The 18,947-nt window shown below is 44.8% G+C and overlaps 1 protein-coding gene and 1 long non-coding RNA gene across 3 annotated transcripts; one reads left to right on the top strand and one right to left on the bottom strand.

The window, feature by feature from the left end:
- Positions 1 to 1,453: 1,453 nt before the first annotated feature.
- On the bottom strand, positions 1,454 to 18,116 carry LOC109642777 (arf-GAP with Rho-GAP domain, ANK repeat and PH domain-containing protein 1). 2 transcript variants are annotated; one of them, XM_069539369.1, is made up of 26 exons: positions 18,036 to 18,116; positions 17,095 to 17,177; positions 16,975 to 17,006; positions 16,294 to 16,734; positions 15,805 to 15,903; positions 15,528 to 15,720; positions 15,332 to 15,445; positions 15,036 to 15,140; positions 14,565 to 14,625; positions 14,346 to 14,466; positions 13,743 to 14,007; positions 12,939 to 13,138; positions 9,026 to 9,111; positions 8,732 to 8,914; positions 8,552 to 8,620; positions 5,874 to 5,973; positions 5,689 to 5,745; positions 4,520 to 4,643; positions 4,281 to 4,380; positions 3,966 to 4,167; positions 3,662 to 3,707; positions 3,359 to 3,537; positions 3,136 to 3,249; positions 2,812 to 2,917; positions 2,517 to 2,658; positions 1,454 to 2,321 (listed from the first exon to the last, which is right to left on the bottom strand). In XM_069539369.1, the coding sequence occupies exons 2-26, from the start codon at positions 17,175 to 17,177 to the stop codon at positions 2,280 to 2,282; spliced, it is 3,264 nt and encodes a 1,087-aa protein (XP_069395470.1). In that variant the 5' UTR covers positions 18,036 to 18,116; the 3' UTR covers positions 1,454 to 2,279. The 2 variants fall into 2 exon arrangements, with proteins under 2 accessions (XP_069395470.1, XP_069395469.1); XM_069539368.1 differs by having other exon boundaries at positions 3,046 to 3,249; positions 18,036 to 18,115.
- On the top strand, positions 4,404 to 8,277 carry LOC138413767 (uncharacterized). The gene is made up of 2 exons (XR_011246156.1): positions 4,404 to 4,670; positions 7,793 to 8,277. It is a non-coding gene; the product is annotated as an uncharacterized lncRNA (long non-coding RNA).
- Positions 18,117 to 18,947: the final 831 nt, after the last annotated feature.

Genomic DNA, 18,947 nt, shown 5'->3' with positions numbered 1-18,947 from the left:
ACCTACCACCTACTGATGATAGCCACCACCTACTGATGATAGCCACCAACTATTAATGATACCTACCACCTACTGATGATAGCCACCACCTATTGATGATACCTACCACCTACTGATGATAGCCACCCCCTATTGATGATACCTACTACCCACTGCTGGCGACCCAGGCTTTGTGCTGCTCTAACTTTGTGTATTTAGTGTGTAGGTGTTATGTCAAGTTTGTCCTACATCTGATGTTTTTTTAAATTGCCTAATGTTACTGACTTTCTTTCTAAGGTGGTAACTTGCTCACAAACCAAGACCCTAGCATTAGCCAGCTAGCACGCCAGCTGTCACCAACTTGGGCTATGAAAACCAACGCTGGGTTTCAATGGTAAAACATCTGACTGCAGAAGTTATGGCACCACTTGTGACTTAGGTGCTTTTATTTCTGGTGACTGGTGAACTCCTGTCTTTGAGTTTGCCCTCCCCACTGGTGCACATGGAAACTGGGATTGTATACTCCAGAGGTGCCTTCCTAGCTCTGCGGCTGGAGGAAGTTTCACCTTGGGTACTTCTCTTGGAGACCTTCAGAGGGAAGCCTGATGGAAAACAACATCTGCGAAAAAGGGCCAGGAGAGGAGAGGAGGTGTTAAACAGTGGCTCCGTTGAAGGGGTCACAAACCCCTGCTGCCCCCTATGATTTTAAGCAACATGAGGTCGCTGCGCAAAAAAATGGATGAGCTCCTCGTAAACACAAGATACCATCACAAATACAGAGACTTGTGTATTATGGTGCTTACTGAGTTGTGGTTTTTCTAGGGCATACTAGACTCTGATTCAGCTGAAGGGCTTCTCCTGCTTACTGTCAGATTGAAAGGAATCATCGGGAAAGTGCAGAGATGCAGGCGTATATGTCTACCAAAGTAATAGCTGGTGCAAGCAAGTCATGATAAGAGACACTATGTGCAGCCCTGACTAAGACATGCTCTGTCTCTCTTTGCGATCGTTTTACCTTCCTAGACAATTTGGGAACATCATTATCTGTGCTGCTTATATTCCTCCAAGTGGTAATGCAAAAAAAGCTGCAAATCTCCTGGCTGAATGCACCCACACTCCAGGGGCCCCTATCTTCATCCTTGGTGTTTTTAATCACTGCAATCTGGCATTGCCTGGTTTGAACCAGTATGCAAAATGTGGTACTAGAAATAACACTGTTCACATATCAGAAGTGCGTACGAAGCTCAAGCCTTTCCTCCTCTCTAACTCAGATCATTCTACTGTTCATCTGTCGCCCACATACAAATCTGTGCTTAAGTCATGCAGGCCCCAGCTAAAGACTGTGATGCAATGGTCTAAAGATAGCATTGAAACTTTAAGAGGCTGTTTGCGGGCTGGTTGTTGGTGTTTGAGGGTTGGTTGTTGGTGTTTGAGGGTTAGGGTTAGAACGACTGTAACAAGAACGTTTCACATATGAAGAGAGAAAAGAATGGTTTATTTTATGATTTGATTATTTTGGCTCAGACTTTAAGATCTAAATGATAAACTGTAGTTTTTATCAAACACATCAGGTACCTGGTTCAACGGTACTGTGGCAGCCCTGCTCACACTGGGAATCGCACAGAGCTGATTATTATTGATTTAATAATAAAAACACAATGTTCCACAGATCATTTAAATACATTTAAATGAAGTGACTGATCAGACGAGGGTACTAACACGTGTACTTCAGTTGTTATTTTAATAAATTGTACTTCTGAGTGTTGTTGCAGAATACTTTTTACTCTGTTACATTTATGATGAAGAAAAATTACTTCTACTCTGTTACATTGGGCCTCACACTTCCTCTATTTTTCATGTCTATGATTTTTTCATTTCTCCACTCAGTAGTACTTTTACTTCTACTTGAGCTGTTATAATTATAAAGTAACAATACTTTTACTTGAGTACTGTTTACTCTACCATCATGTTCCCTCAGTTCTAGATCAAAGTCAAAGTGACAAAACAAAATATTGTTGTATTTGTCATACTGTAGGGGGCGCTGTCAGTGCAGGAGCATGAATAAAACGTTATCTGGTTTCTTTGAGAAAACCAAACACAGAGAGAGAGAGAGAGAGAGAGAGAGACGCAGCTGACGATCGACTTTTAACTTTCGACGTTTAAAACCTTTCACATTTAAGACTAATTGTTGATTTCACCCAAAAAACTGAAAAACTAGTAAATAAAGTAAATGAGTTTAAAATGCAGGAACACAAACAACACTTCTAATCTGTCCATCACTTCTTCTTCTTCTTCTTCCATCAGAAGACCGTGATCTGTTCCTCCTCCTCTTCCTCAGCTGTCTGCACAGAAAACAGTGAATGAGTGTGTGTGAGGTGTGTGTGAGGTGTGTGTGCGAGGTGTGTGAGAGGTGTGTGCGTGAGGTGTGTGTGTCAGCTGTGTGTGTGTGTCAGGTGTGTGTCAGCTGTGTGTGTGTGTGTGTGTCAGGTGTGTGTGTGTGTGTGTGTACCAGGTGTGTGTGTCAGGTGTGTGTTTACCAGGAACAGCAGTGCGTGGTGAATGATGAACTCTCTGGTGAGTGTGAGCAGATCCTGGTTCAAGGTGTGAAACAGTGACGGGACGAGAATCAGAGCGAGATTCTGAGCCGACATCTTGTTCACCTGAGAAAACACCTGGACCCTGAAGAGACACACAAACATCAATATGTGTTACTGTGTGTGTTATTGTGGTGTGTTACTATGTGTTACCGAGTTTCTGTGTGTGTGTTACTGTGTGTTACCGTGTTTCCATGTGTGTGTTACTGTGTGTGAGGTGAGCGTGTGTGTGCATTACATGTAGAAGTGTGCGAACAGTGCGCTCAGCGTGGCTCGGTTGTCGTCAGGAAGTTGCCGTAGTAACCGTTGATAAGCTTTAAACCTGGAGTGTTGATCTGAAACCACTGAGACACAAAGTACTGTTACATTCTGATTGATACTGTAGTACTTTTAGAAATACTACTCTGATACCCTGATTACTGGAATACATGTAGTACTACATGTAATTGTACTACAGATACTGTGTACGGACCTGCGGCCTGCAGCCACAGCTGTACGTTGGGAATTAAACCCTGCTGCTGGCGGACATATTGTTTGAGGGCGGAACCAGCGTCCAACACACCCTGCTCATCACTTTCCAGGGGGGCAGAGCTTGGTGATGTCATCAGAGCCGCCACCAACTGGTTCACTTTGGCAGCAAGGCCACAGCGGCGGTACACACCCTCCACCTTCAAACCTGAGACAGACATGTTTTAATTCAGGCAGCTGTGGCAGGACCCTGAGGCCCCTTGAGGGCCCCTGGTTCACTTCATCTAAAACACCTGATTTACAGCACAAGTTCTGACCGTGGGCTGTGATGTGGGAGATGCAGCGTTCGATTCCCTGCGGTACTGAACCTCTGGAGCCCACATCCAGCACCGGGTACAGAGACTGACGAGCTGAGCTGTGATTGGTCAGAGCTCTCTGCAGGTGGTTGTACCAGGACTGACAGCTGTGCTGTTCTTTGAAACGCAAAGACACGCCCCTGAAGAGAGAAACAAACTTTATCTGTGATGTCATAACGACAATTGATTCAGCCAATTGGACGCTTGGATAACTTTTTTATTTTTTCACTTTGATCGTTGGTGTGTGTGTGTGTGTGTACACACCTGTCTCCTGTTTCCATAGTGATGACGTTTTTGGATGGGTCCAATTCTGAAGGAAGACATAAAATAAAAAAAATAATAACGAGATTAAAAAAAATGTGTGTTGTTTTGTTTCATTTGTGTATTATATATGTAATAAATTCCACAGTCTGACACACATACACTGAACACAGTTCTTTATGTAAAACTATACAGTTTGTTTTCTTATCCCATGTGACCAGACTCGTAGACAAAGGTATATAACATATATACATAACAGAACCTAAACCTTATGTCTTATTAAAATGTTTTACTTCTCAAAGGTTACCATGGTGACGGAGCGTGCTCAGTTCCATCGTCACAGTCTGCTGTGAGTGTCTGTGGACGGGATGAACGCTGACGGTGTCCTCGCACAGTAACAACCAGGCGTCAGACTGACTGGAGGCTCCGCCCACTTCAACCACACACACTTTACTGACAGCCGAAGCCCCGCCCACCTCCGCATAAGACACACCCCCTGGGAGAATCACCTGGAAAAAAGAAAACTGTGGTTACATGGATCCGACACACACACACACACACACACACACACACACACACACACACACACACACACACACACACACACACACACAGTCTTTACCTTCAGGATGTGAACCAGGTGAGTCATCAGAGCGTCGTGATCGTCAGCTGCACAGATCAGCTGATCACTCAACGTCACCATCTCAAACTCATGGGCCTCTCTGAACACACAGGAAGAGGAAGTGACATCATCAGCAATCAGACGCTGAGGAGCTGTGTTCAACTGCTCGCAGGAATTATCTGTACTGAAGTACAAGTAATACTCCTAGTACCAGTAGTACTAGTAGTAGAAGTGTTTACCCGTATTTGATGAACACTGACAGAACCTCCCGCAGGTCGAGGACGTCACAAGCTGCTGAATCGTTTTCTAACGAGAAAAGAAAACGATCTTCTTCCAGTTTCCCATGAAGCTCCTCCTCCTCACCTGAGACACAGACACATACACACACAGGTAATACACAGGTAACACACACACACACACACACACACATACACATACATACACAGGTAATACACAGGTAACACACACACACACACACACAGGTAATACACAGGTAACACACACACACACAGGTTATACACAGGTAACACACACACACAGGTTGTACACAGGTAACACACACACACACACACAGGTAACACACACACACACACACACACACACAGGTTATACACAGGTAACACACACACACATACACACACAGGTTGTACACAGGTAACACACACACACACACACACAGGTAATACACAGGTAACACACACACACACACACACACAGGTAATACGCAGGTAACACACACACAGGTAACACACACACACAGGTAACACACACACACACAGGTTATACACAGGTAACACACACACACATACACACAGGTTGTACACAGGTAACACACACACACACACACAGGTAATACACAGGTAACACTCACACACACACACACAGGTTATACACAGGTAACACACACACACACACACACACACACAGGTAACACACACTCACTCACACACACACACACACACACACACACACACACACACACACACACACAGGTAACACACACACACACACACACAGGTTATACACAGGTAACACACACACACATACACACACAGGTTGTACACAGGTAACACACACACACACACACACAGGTAATACACAGGTAACACACACACACACACACACAGGTAATACGCAGGTAACACACACACAGGTAACACACACACACACAGGTTATACACAGGTAACACACACACACAGGTTGTACACAGGTAACACACACACACACACACACACAGGTAATACACAGGTAACACTCACACACACACACACAGGTTATACACAGGTAACACACACACACACACACAGGTAACACACACTCACTCACACACACACACACACACACACACACACACACTATATTTGAAGAAACAACAAGTGAGAAGATGAAAAACGAAAATGTTTCTACCTGAGGGGGCGGAGTCAGGTCTCCAATTGACTGACTGGGGCTGGTGAGGCGGGACCTCTGAAGAGAAAAAACAACAATCATACAGAGGGGAGTGTGTGTATGTGTGTGTGTGTGACCTGTGTGTTACCTGTGTGTTTGTGTGTGTGTGTTTTACCTCTGTGTGTATGTGTGTGTGTGTGTTTTACCTGTGTACTCGTTGAGTCGGAGCAGCTCACTCTGCAGAGCATGACCCGCCCTCTCAGCCAGGAGGATGGGGGAGGGGCTCTGAGGCTCTGACTGACGCACCTGTGCACAGGTAATATGAGAGCGATCATGTGATGTCACAGCAGGTGTTCTCTTCCTGTCTGTGACGTAGACTGATGTTTCCATGACAACAAGGTTTGATCATTGAGCTGCTGTTGCTGTGACAATGAGATGATGTCACCATGTCACGGGTTGACGTGAGCATGTTACATGTATGTGTAACCAATGCTTAGCTGCACTCTGCTGTAGCTGGCTGGTTCAAATAGTTTTTGATTCTGTGTTGTGTTCAAAATTCAAAACAGCTTCGTGGAGAAACTCCAATGAGTGCCAAAAATGGTAAAATGTCCAAGACATTTTCGGTGTGTTGCAGCACTTGTCCAATGCAGCCACCGGAAACTCCTTCTCAGGACTTCAGACCGTAGAGTCCTGACATTTACTTCAGTGCATAATCCGACTTGTATTGAAGGAAATGCAGGACATAAACCTGCTGCTCCGAGGCCAGTAGCGGACACACAGCGGGTGTGAACAACAGACAACCGACCCACAGCTGATCTGCTGCGCGACCACAGACTTTGAGTCCAGAGAGTTACAGAGATCCACAGTGAAGACTGTCGAGATCGACCGGTAGATCGCGATCAACGGGTTGGCAACCACTGATCTAGATGTGATCATCTTCTCTGCAATTTAATCCTCTTCTTTGCTGAGAATCCTGTCGTATATTTATTCTGAAACTTTACTTTAAGTACATGCTGATTAGGGCTGGGTTTCACCTCTGATTTCCCAAATCGATTTGGTCAGATTCACAAGGTCTCGATTTGATTCGATATGGATTCAGTTTAGAATATTTCAGTCTACAATAACAAGTTTGCTTGGATATAAAAGAAATTCTCAGAGAACTAAAGCTGTCAACTGAACAAGGAAACCTCTGACTTGGTGCATTATTAAAAATACTAAGGTAGGTCTGTCATGACAGCACATTTTGTTGGATGATATATTGTCCAAAAACTTATTCTCATAAATAAAATTATTGTGACAATTTCGCAACATTTTCATACCACTGAAAAAAGAATCATATTAGAGCATAATCCTGCAAGTTCACCCTTTCAAAAAGGATGGAACTTTTAATTCTTAAGAATATTCAGTTTAAAACTTATAATTGATCCCAATTTATATTCCATTAGAATCAAAAATATTAAAATATCCTCATCGAATAAAACAGAACTAAAACAAACCACACAAACAAAACTATAATTAAAATAGAGTCTGAGATTCTTTGACACCCTGGCTCGGGGTTTATGAAACCTCAACATTCGGGTATATGGCTGAACAGAGAACATGGAGAGGGATGCCTAGTTGCAGTTTCTGGAATGGATGATTCCCGTTTGAATCCCTACACCAAAACACCTGCAACCTGAGACTGAGTGTGCCCACGGTATCTACAGTGTTACCCCTTGTAAGAAGACATCTTGTGCTGCCTCTGGTTTTCCACATGGCAAACTGCCCTGCATGAGACAAGGCTTTGATTTGCCCCTGATTTCAGTGACCACATGGTGGTTTGTGACCGCCAACCTCATGGTTCTGCAAGCAATGGAAGAGGCATGTGGAGACATTGAGGTGGGGTAAGTCCAGGGTGGGACACGCATGGCGATACTTCCCCTGTTGCCTGGCGAGGGAAGATATTGCTTGTGACGAGGATGAGTTGATGTGACCAGACGCAAACACGATCCCTAAACCAACACCCCATCTCTACAATATACTGTTACTGTAAAACAAATCCTTAACATTCGTTTTTTGTTGTTGTAAAAACTGTAATAATAAAATATAAAAGTGAAGCTCAGCAGCGCCTCTACTTCCTCCGCAGACTGAGAAGAGCCAGAGCACCGGTCCCCATCATGCACACCTTCTACCGTGGAACCACCGAGAGCATCATGACCAGCTACATCACTGTGTGATACAACGGCTGCACCGCATCCTGCCGGACGACCCTGCAGCGCATAGTGAGAGCAGCTGAGAGGATCATCGGTGCCCCCCCTCCCCTCCCTTCCCTGTAGATGTCCTCTACAACACAACCTTGGCCCGGAAAGCACTCAGCATTGCGGGCGACTCCACCCATCCCAACCACCCCTTCTTCAACCTCCGGCCTTCCGGGAGGAGAATGAGGAGCCTCTGGGCGAGAACCAGCAGACTGAGAGACAGCTTCTTTCACCAAGCCATCAGGATGCTGAACTCCCTCCCACAAACACTGGACACTTAGTGCTGTTTGCACCGGGGATTAGAGGGAAACGCTATTTCAATTCTCTGTATGTCCTGCACATATGGCATTATTGATCATAAAGTTGACTTGACTTAAATCAGTGTGTTGTTGCTGCTTCATTCAAATGGTTCATGTGTTTATGATTTTGTTTCACAGATGAGTTTGACACAGAAGGGAGAGTGTTGAGTCTTATTTGTCCTGTGAGCTTCTCAGCTGTCGTAGTCACACACTCGTCTCTCACCCTGAGCTGAAGCTCACTCATCTTCTGAACTGGGATTTTAAAAACATTAAAACTTAATAAAACATAAACACTGGTGTGTTGAACACTGTGCGTGTGTGTGTGTGTGTGTGTGTTTGAAATCTGACCTTTGCTCCTGAGCAGATCAGAGACATTGTTTCGTCGATGTCGTCAGTACACACCACCTCTCGCAGCCTCTGAAACACACACACACACATTCAATATACACATTATGTAGAAGCTTATTGCTCAATATATCAATATTGTATCAATATTGTTTATTGATATTCATGCATTAATAAATAAACCTGGTCCATTAGAGAGAGACAGGATGTCAGAGGGTGAACTTGTCTGTAGCACCCCCTGCTGTATTTATCCTGGATGAACTTTGACCTCTCCTCATCAGATGACTCAGGAATCAGCTGCTCTGCTGCAGGCACTGTGGCCGCCCACACCTGATTGGCCAGCCGGTTACCGTAGGTAACAAAAAGCTGAAAGAGGATTAAAGGGTAACATCTTAGAGACTGTATCCCCCCCTCACCTGTAACAGTGGTTCAGCCCCCCCCCCACCTGTAACAGTGGTTCAGCCCCCCCCCCCTCACCTGTATCAGTGGTTCAGTCCAGATCTTGTTGTCCATCTTCAGACTGCGTACCTTCGACAGGTTACTGCCCAGAGCACGATGCTGACCTAAGAGCAGACTCCGTTAGCATTCTACATTCAAACCAGTGGATCTGTTAGCAATATTAGCATCTCACACTTAGACTACACTCTTTACATTTGAGTAAAAAAAATACATTTCCTCATTTAGTTCATGTGATTTAGAAAAATGTTAATAAAAAACTGATTTTACTTAGTTCCTCCAGGATCAAAGTTTCAGTTTGACTTTTAATGCTGTGATAAAAAATCAATGTCCAACTCTTTTTACAGTGATTTCAGATTTAATGTTTTTAATAAAAACTTTATTTTTCTCATATACTCATACACTCATTCACTCATGCACTCATTCACTCATTCACTCATGCACTCATTCACTCATGCACTCATACACTCATACACTCATGCACTCATTCCACAAGGTTCTGTCCTTGGACCGATACTCTTCACCTTATACATGCTCCCTTAGGCAACATCATGAGAAAGCACCACAGACTCTTCCATTGTTACGCAGATGACACCCAGCTGTACATTTCTATGAAGCCTGATGAATCTAATCACTTAGTTCAACTTCAGGAACGTCTCAAGAACATCAAGGCCTGGATGAGCCACAACTTCCTACTTCTAAATTCAGACAAAACTGGGTTCGTTGTAATTGACCCTAAACATCTCAGAGAATCACTGTCTGAACAGAGTCACCTTGGTGTCAGTTTGTCCTCCAGCTCCACTGTGAGGAACCTTGAGTTATGTTCGACCAGGACATTTGACCAACATATAGAACAAGTCTCTAGGACAGTTTTCTTCCACCTGAGCAATATTAACAAAATTAGAAACATCCTGTCTAAGAAGGACGCTGAGAAACTTGTCCACACATTCGTTACCTCTAGATTAGATTACTGTAATTCTTTATTATCAGGACGTCACAGGAAATTGGTAAAAAATCTCCAGTTGGTCCAAAATGCCGCAGCACAAGTGCTGACAGGAAGTAGAAGGAGAGATCATATTATTCCTGTCTTCTCTACATTGGCTCCCTGTAAAATCCAGAATAGAATTCAAGATCCTGCTCTTCACATGTTAAGCCCTTAACAACCAAACACCGCATATGTCAAAGAGCTGATAACACCTCATTATCCAGATAGATCAGTTCACTACCAAAACACAGGTTCTCCTGTGGTTCTAGAGTCTGTAAGAGTAGAACAGGAGGTAGAACCTTCAGCTACCAGGCTCCTCTCCTGTGGAACCAGCTCCCACTCTGGGTTCTAGAGTCAGACACCATCTCAGCATTTAAAGTTAAAGTTAAAATGTTCCTTTTTGATAAAGTCTATAGTTCTGGATCAGGTGAGTCCTGAACCATCACTTAGTTATGCTGCTATAGGTCTAGACTGCTGGGAGAACTCCCATCATCCACTGAGCACCTCTCCACTTCTCTCTGTCTCTCTGCCCCCCCCCACATTCACTCATTTATTTATTTTAATACATGTCAATGACTATTTCCCTTTGTCCTCCCATAGTCTCTCTCTCTCTTTTTCTCTCTCACTCCAGAACCTCAGGACAACAACTTCTCCTATTACTAATTACAATATCGCAGTAATTCATTATGATATCAAATGTGTCTGTTATCCACAGTAATTAATAGTCTTTACACTGTTGTTCCATTTTTAACTAGTCACATCTGATACCTGATGGCGCCCAAGTGTCCCCGGTTTTTCTCTCACCTACTTCCCCCTCCCCACTATCCCTCTCTCTTCTCTCCCCTCTTTTCCAACCCCTCTCTCATCTCCTTCCCCCGTTTTCTTTGCTCACCCCAACCGGTCGAGGCAGATGATCGCCCACATTGAGTCTGGTTCTAGAGGTTTCTCCATGTTAATGAGGGAGTTTCTCCTCCACAGTCTCAAAGTGCTGCTCATTGTTCAACTGTTGGGTTTCTTTATATTTTGATTTTAAGGTCCTGACCTTCTATGTAAAGTGCCTTGAGATAATGTATATTATGATTTGGCGCTATACAAATAAAATTGAATTGAATTGAACTCATTCACTCATACACTCATTCAGTCATGCACTCATACACTCATTCACTCATGCACTCACGCACTCACGCACCTATTCACTCATGCACTCAAGTACTCATTCACTCATGCACTCATTCACTCATGCACTCACGCACTCACTCACTCACGCACCTATTCACTCATGCACTCAAGTACTCATTCACTCATGCACTCATACACTCATTCACTCATGCACTCATACACTCATTCACCCATGCACTCATGCACTCATTCACTCATGCACTCATACACTCATTCACTCATGCACTCATTCACCCATGCACCCATGCACTCATTCACCCATGCACTCATACACTCATGCACTCATACACTCATTCACCCATGCACTCATTCACTCATGCACTCATACACTCATGCACTCATACACTCATACACTCATTCACTCATTCACTCATGCACTCATGCACTCATTCACTCATTCACCCATACACTCATACACTCATTCACTCATGCACTCATGCACTCATTCACCCATACACTCATACACTCATTCACTCATGCACTCATTCACTCATACACTTATTCACTCATGCACTCATGCACTCATACACTCATGCACTCATTCACTCATGCACTCATGCACTCATACACTCATTCACCCATGCACTCATGCACTCATTCACTCATGCACTCATACACTCATTCACTCATGCACTCATTCACCCATGCACTCATTCACTCATGCACTCATACACTCATGCACTCATACACTCATTCACTCATTCACCCATGCACCCATGCACTCATTCACTCATGCACTCATACACTCATACACTCATTCACTCATTCACTCATGCACTCATACACTCATTCACCCATACACTCATACACTCATTCACTCATGCACTCATTCACCCATACACTCATACACTCATTCACTCATGCACTCATTCACTCATACACTTATTCACTCATGCACTCATGCACTCATGCACTCATTCACCCATGCACTCATACACTCATACACTCATGCACTCATTCACTCATGCACTCATTCACTCATGCACTCATTCACTCATACACTCATGCACTCATTCACTCATGCACTCATGCACTCATGCACTCATTCACTCATACACTTATTCACTCATGCACTCAAGTACTCATTCACTCATGCACTCATACACTCATGCACTCACGCACTCACTCACTCACGCACCTATTCACTCATGCACTCAAGTACTCATTCACTCATGCACTCATACACTCATTCACTCATGCACTCATTCACTCATGCACTCATGCACTCATACACTCATGCACTCATTCACTCATGCACTCATACACTCATTCACTCACTCACTCACTCACGCACCTATTCACTCATGCACTCAAGTACTCATTCACTCATGCACTCATGCACTCATTCACTCATGCACTCACGCACTCACTCACTCACGCACCTATTCACTCATGCACTCAAGTACTCATTCACTCATGCACTCATACACTCATTCACTCATGCACTCATTCACTCATGCACTCATGCACTCATACACTCATGCACTCATTCACTCATGCACTCATGCACTCATACACTCATTCACCCATGCACTCATGCACTCATTCACTCATGCACTCATGCACTCATACACTGATTCACTCATGCACTCATTCACCCATGCACCCATGCACTCATTCACTCATGCACTCATACACTCATGCACTCATACACTCATACACTCATTCACTCATACACTCATTCACTCATGCACTCATGCACTCATTCACTCATACACTTATTCACTCATGCACTCATGCACTCATGCACTCATTCACTCATTCACATACCTGCACACGCCTGACAGATGACCAGCAACAGGTTGACTGACGCCCACTCAGGATTGGCTGAGCCACAGTCACCACACACCTTGTTGCAGGGGTTTTCCAAAAGACGCATTGCCACCTGGCTGCAGGACAGAGCACTGCGGATAGACGAGGACAGACTGTCCAACCAGAGAGACAGGTCCTTCGAAGAGTCAACCGACAGACTGTATATGGGAGGGGGGAGGCAAGATAAAAGACAGGTACACAGACAGGTGCACACACAAACAGGTACACAGACAGACAGACTGGCAGACAGACACACACACACACACAGGTAGACACACAGACAGGTACACACACAGACAGACAGACAGGTGCACAGACAGACAGGTAGACAGACAGGTGCACAGACAGGTACACAGAAAGGTACACAGACAGATAGGTGTACAGACAGACAGGTACACAGACAGAGAGGTGCTCAGACAGACAGGTACACAGACAGAGAGGTGCTCAGACAGACAGGTAGACACAGGTACACAGACAGGTGCACAGACAGACAGGTAGACAGACAGGTACACAGACAGGTACACAGACAGACTGGTACACAGACAGACAGGTGCACAGACAGACAGGTGCACAGACAGACAGGTGCACAGACAAACAGGTAGACAGACAGGTACACAGACAAACAGGTGCACAGACAGACAGGTAGACAGACAGGTGCACAGACAGGTACACAGAAAGGTACACAGACAGACAGGTGCACAGACAGACAGGTAGACAGACAGACAGGTGCACGGACAGACAGGTAGACAGACAGGTGTGTACTTGAAGCTCTTGTATGGAGTGATGAGGGTAAACGAGTGTTTTCCTGTAGATTTCACGGTGGCCACGTTCAGGGGGACAGAGAAGGAGGCGACGCCCAGCAGGTAGCCCTCTTTGTTGGGGTAAATCCAGAGGTCGTGACCCCAGACCGCAGCATAGGCGCGGCTCCGTGGATCTTTAATGGTGATTTGTCCGTGCAGTTGGGCAGGGGCGGGGCTTGGCTGGCCTCGTGATGCCAGCAGAGATGCAACCCAACCATCCTGAACCTCTGAGAAACAATGGAACAAAGACACCTCCATGAAAGCATTGATGATTATTGATTGATCACATCTCACCTTCCTGTGTCCTCTGGATTATCAAAATAAATGATAACATTACTACACCGAGCTGCAACAACACACTGATCCAGATGAAACTAAAAGCCGTGAACACATGTTCAATGCTGCTGCTTCAGTCACAGATGTCAATCATGAGGTCTGATTAAATAACACATGAAAACCAAAACAGTCAGAAACCTTTTCAGAGGCCTTGTTTGTGAGCTTTACTGCAGCTAGCCACCCGTGGGTGATAGAGACGCCATGCTCATTGACAGTCTGTGATTCTTACCGTCACTATGAGCCATGAAGTCATAATGTTTCTTCCTGAAGTAAACAGAGAATCTTCCTTTGTCCTGTGTCTTCACGTTGGTGATACTGGACACATGAAACAACACCTCACTGAACCGGTCCTGGTGAACGAAACAAACACCACCATCACTCTACAGACAGGTACAGAGAAAGAGACTGATACAGATACTGACAAGGACAGACAGGGACACAGACTTACTGTGCGTTTCTTCCACAGAGACATCTGCTGTCCATCCAAAGTTGCCCATAAAACATTGTGCCTGTTAGAGAGAGTGGATGTTCAGATCAGTCAATACATCATATCTAAAATAATTTGTGATATTTGTCCTACTATAAATATACATATAAATACATGCGTAAATGGTTGTATTTATATAGAGCTTTTCTAGTCTTGATGACCACTCAAAGCACTTTACACTACAGTTTGCCATTCACCCACACATTCATACATACGGTGCTTCTATTTGTAGCACTTTTTGTTATTCTTTGGGGCAGTTTGGGGTTCAGCATCTTGCCCAAGGACACTTTGGCATGCAGATAAGAAGACTGGGGATTGAACTTCTGACCTTCTGGTTGGAGGACAACCGCTCTACCCCTGAGCCACCCCTGAGCCATGTGTGTGTATATATGCCTTGAGGTTCCTGAGGGCCACATGTGACTGTGATGTTACCTGAAGCCCTTCCATACGTCCAACCAGCTGGACCGTACCACAGCACTCTGTGGACTGGAACTCCCGCTGCCGGTCTTCTTCCTGGACACTCGGATTGTTGCCGTTCTGCAGGTCAAACGTGGTTTAATAATACATGTATGTTCAATACAAACATCAATAAAGTTTGAACTCTTCACTTTGATTACATCAAACATAATAATCCATTTCAAACCTACCAGGTCAGCTCCCAAAGCATCCTGGGTAAAACAGGAACACCCTGGGGTCTGACCTGGTCTTGATGGGACTCATGAACGGACCTTGGGATCTTCTGTTTCACACGTTTTCCAGGCTTCTCTGTTTGGCCAATAGCACAAGGAGGAGGCGGGGCTGGCCTTGAGGGGATGATACGACCTGGAGGATTGGGCGGGACCCTGCAACACCAGAGCACTGTCAGCAGCAGCGGTGCACTTGTATTCGTATTAATTATCTCAGTACTGTACGCAGTTTATGTACTTATGAGTATGTGTTGCTGTGTCCGAGGGGGAATCTCCTCCCATTGGTCCATCATCTCCAAAGGAGGCAGGGCTAACTCCAGTATTGTCCTCCTCATTGGATGAGTCTGAATCAGCTTCCTCACCATCCCAACAGGACAACACAGTGACATATGGGATTTCTCCTCTGATGTTGGACAGAGATGGATTTAAAACTGGAACCAAAACCAACAGAGAGGAGTCAGACTGTGTGTGTGTGGTTGGGTTGGGGGGTTGGTGCAGTGAGGGCGGGTCGGTACCTTCGTCTGTGGGTTCAGCCGCTCCCTCTACAGAAGGTAGCATGACTCCTGCAGTCGGGTCTAGAGATGACATAACCAGATGTGACAGAGCCCCAACATCTGGACAGAGAGAACGTGTGGAACAGTCAATCAGGAGAAGTGTGTTTGTTTTGACCTGCAGAGGGTGCTGGTGGGGTGGGGTCAGTTACTTTTATACTTGTGTGCCTTGTGACTCAACCAATCAAATTCAATTTCTGGGAGATTTTAGAGTGCCTGAATTAATAACCCAGGTTCTTGAGACTCAAACATTTAACGGTAAATAAGTTTGAATAAAAAAATAAATGAAGCAGTTAGGGACCCAGATGAGAGGCGAGTTCCCTCATAAACCTGAATTCTCTCAGTTAAGATTCTGCTAACTCCCATGCTAACAGGCTAATGCTAACACTGGACCATGTGTCTGGAGAATGAGTTCCCATGGTAACCGACCGACCGATTGATTGATTGATCTACCTGTGTGATGGTCTTCAGGAAGTGCAATCCTTGGTAGTGAGGGGGGGTGGGGTTTACTAGCTGAGGGTGGTGGGGCTGAAGGGATGAAGCTAATAATCCCTGATGAATCGGCGATGTTTGCTAATGAGCTAACAATGCTAGCAGCATGTGTGTTAGCAGGTGTGGGACAGGAGGCTGGCTTTGATGTAGCTTCAGCTGGGTTAGCCAAAGCATTAGCAGTGGATGCTAAGCTAGGTATGTTAGTGGCGATGCTGTCAGCAATGCTGTCAGTGGAGGGGGGGTCAGAGGGGGCTGAGCACCCGACAGCAGCAGCGACCCCAGCCAATGATGGGATATTGGCTGCGATGATGTCAGTGACACCGACCAGAGTCGGGAAGATGAAGCCACGATCAGAGCCACGATCAGAGCCAGAGGAAGGAGGAAGACGAGGAGCACCTTTATCTGAGGAGGAGGAAACGGTCATTTAGACACTTTTATAGTAAGAGGGTGGATTTCAGAGTATAGGTTTCAGCAACATGATACAATTATAAAACACAGATACAACACATCTGTTATACAATCACTGGAGATGACATCATCACTCAAACTGGTTTCACACTAAAAGCTGGAGCAACACAAACATCAAACCGGTTCCACTGTTCTCATTGAAAAACATTCCACAGAGACAACTCAGTTACGTACCTCTGCTCAGATGAAGCATGTTTTCATCATTCCTGAAACACACAAACAAACAAACGTTAGCTTTACATTTTTGGAACATAGATTTAAATGTTTGTTGTGTAGATTTCAAGATGAACTCACCTGTCGCCTGAGGCGGAGCTCAAACTGGCCCTCTTGTAACGAGCTCGAGGTTTGGGGACAGGAGGTGAAGGAGGAGGAGTCATCTGGATGACAGGGTGGGAAATTAAAGGGATCTTTAATTTACCTGTCTTTAGCTCACCTGTCTTTAGCTTACCTGTCTTTAGTTTACCTGTCTTTAGTTCACCTGTCTGTTAGCTCACCTGTCTTTAGTTTACCTGTCTTTAGATTACCTGTCTTTAGTTTACCTGTCTTTAGCTCACCTGTCTGTTAGCTCACCTGCCTTTAGTTCGCCTGTCTATTAGCTCACCTGTCTTTAGTTTACCTGTCTTTAGCTTACCTGTCTGTTAGCTCACCTGTCTTTAGTTCACCTGTCTGTTTGCTCACCTGTCTTTAGTTTACCTGTCTTTAGATTACCTGTCTGTTAGCTCACCTGTCTTTAGTTTACCTGTCTTTAGCTTACCTTTCTTTAGCTTACCTGTCTGTTAGCTTACCTGTCTGTTAGCTCACCTGTCTGTTAGCTCACCTGTCTTTAGTTTACCTGTCTGTTAGCTCACCTGTCTTTAGTTCGCCTGTCTATTAGCTCACCTGTCTTTAGTTTACCTGTCTTTAGATTACCTGTCTGTTAGCTCACCTGTCTGTTAGCTCACCTGTCTTTAGTTTACCTGTCTTTAGCTTACCTTTCTTTAGCTTACCTGTCTGTTAGCTCACCTGTTTGTTAGCTCACCTGTCTTTAGTTTACCTGTCTTTAGATTACCTGTCTGTTAGCTCACCTGTCTGTTAGCTCACCTGTCTTTAGTTTACCTGTCTGTTAGCTCACCTGTCTGTTAGCTCACCTGTCTTTAGTTCGCCTGTCTATTAGCTCACCTGTCTTTAGTTTACCTGTCTTTAGATTACCTGTCTGTTAGTTTACCTTTCTGTAAGTTTAACTGTCTGTGATTTACCTGTGATCTCTGTCAGTGCCCTCCACTCTGATGTGTCTCTTCCTGGTTCATGTGTTGATCGAGCTGTTTCAGATTTAGCTGTACTCATAAACACGTCACTGTTAAATCTACTGTGTGTCAGTGTGTTTGTTGGTGTTTCTGTCTCTTTGTGGGGACATGTGTGAACATCACCTGTTTATTCAGTTAATGCTGTTTCTTGTCGAACTGAATTCTACTTCATCACCAGTTCAACTGGTAAATATGTGTTTGTTAGAAGCAAAGATGTTTTCAGACATGAACTGTGTAAAATAGTGGACATGTTGTGTAGTGTTTCTCCTGTGAAGACAACCAGAACATGTGGGGACATTCAGGTGAGGGGTTGGAGCCTGTAGAGCAGCAGGAGGCGGGACATGACGTCTAAACTCTGCTGTGGATCAGTGTTGTTGTTTACAGCTCGTCCACACCGGCGTCGGCCCTCATCACCAAAACATCTAGAACCTCCTCGTCTTTCCAAGTGGACGTCTTCGTCTTCTACGTGTACGGCTCCTCTTCTTCATCCTGAGAGATTTGTGTTCTTCCAGTTTCACGTCCTTCATGTGTTAGAAACCTCATCATCTCTGACTCAGATATTTGTGTTCTCACTTTCAGAACCTCCAGAACATGCCAGGAACATGTTTGGTTCAATTCATTTCAAGAGCAGCAGCTGTTTTAACCCTGAATATTTTTACAGTGAACTCAGAGAAATCTCACTGGTTCAGCCTGCTGCACAGGAATGTAGGTGTGTGTGTGTGTGTGTGTGTGTGTGTGTGTGTGTGTGTGAATGCTGACCTGCTGAAGTCATTAGTTTTTTCTATTTTAACAAGCACAGGAACAGAAGAGCAGAGTTTTACAGTTGCTGTGAGGACTCAGAATGACTAAGCAGAGACAGACCAG

Source organism: Paralichthys olivaceus, chromosome 15, assembly GCF_024713975.1.
Source record: "Paralichthys olivaceus isolate ysfri-2021 chromosome 15, ASM2471397v2, whole genome shotgun sequence".
Taxonomy (NCBI): Eukaryota; Metazoa; Chordata; class Actinopteri; order Pleuronectiformes; family Paralichthyidae; genus Paralichthys; species Paralichthys olivaceus.
This window is presented reverse-complemented; position numbering and strand designations above follow the sequence as displayed.

Bases quoted from the DNA above. Each gene is read 5' to 3' on its own strand.
- LOC109642777 (XM_069539368.1), bottom strand. From the start codon at position 17,177: ATGACTCCTCCTCCTTCACCTCCTGTCCCCAAACCTCGAGCTCGTTAC. The intron at 14,008-14,345 runs GTAAGAATCACA...ATTGTTTCTCAG, and splicing joins CTTCATGGCTCATAGTGACG to AGGTTCAGGATGGTTGGGTT. The intron at 5,746-5,873 runs GTAAAACACACA...TTTTCTCTTCAG, and splicing joins CCGACTCAACGAGTACACAG to AGGTCCCGCCTCACCAGCCC.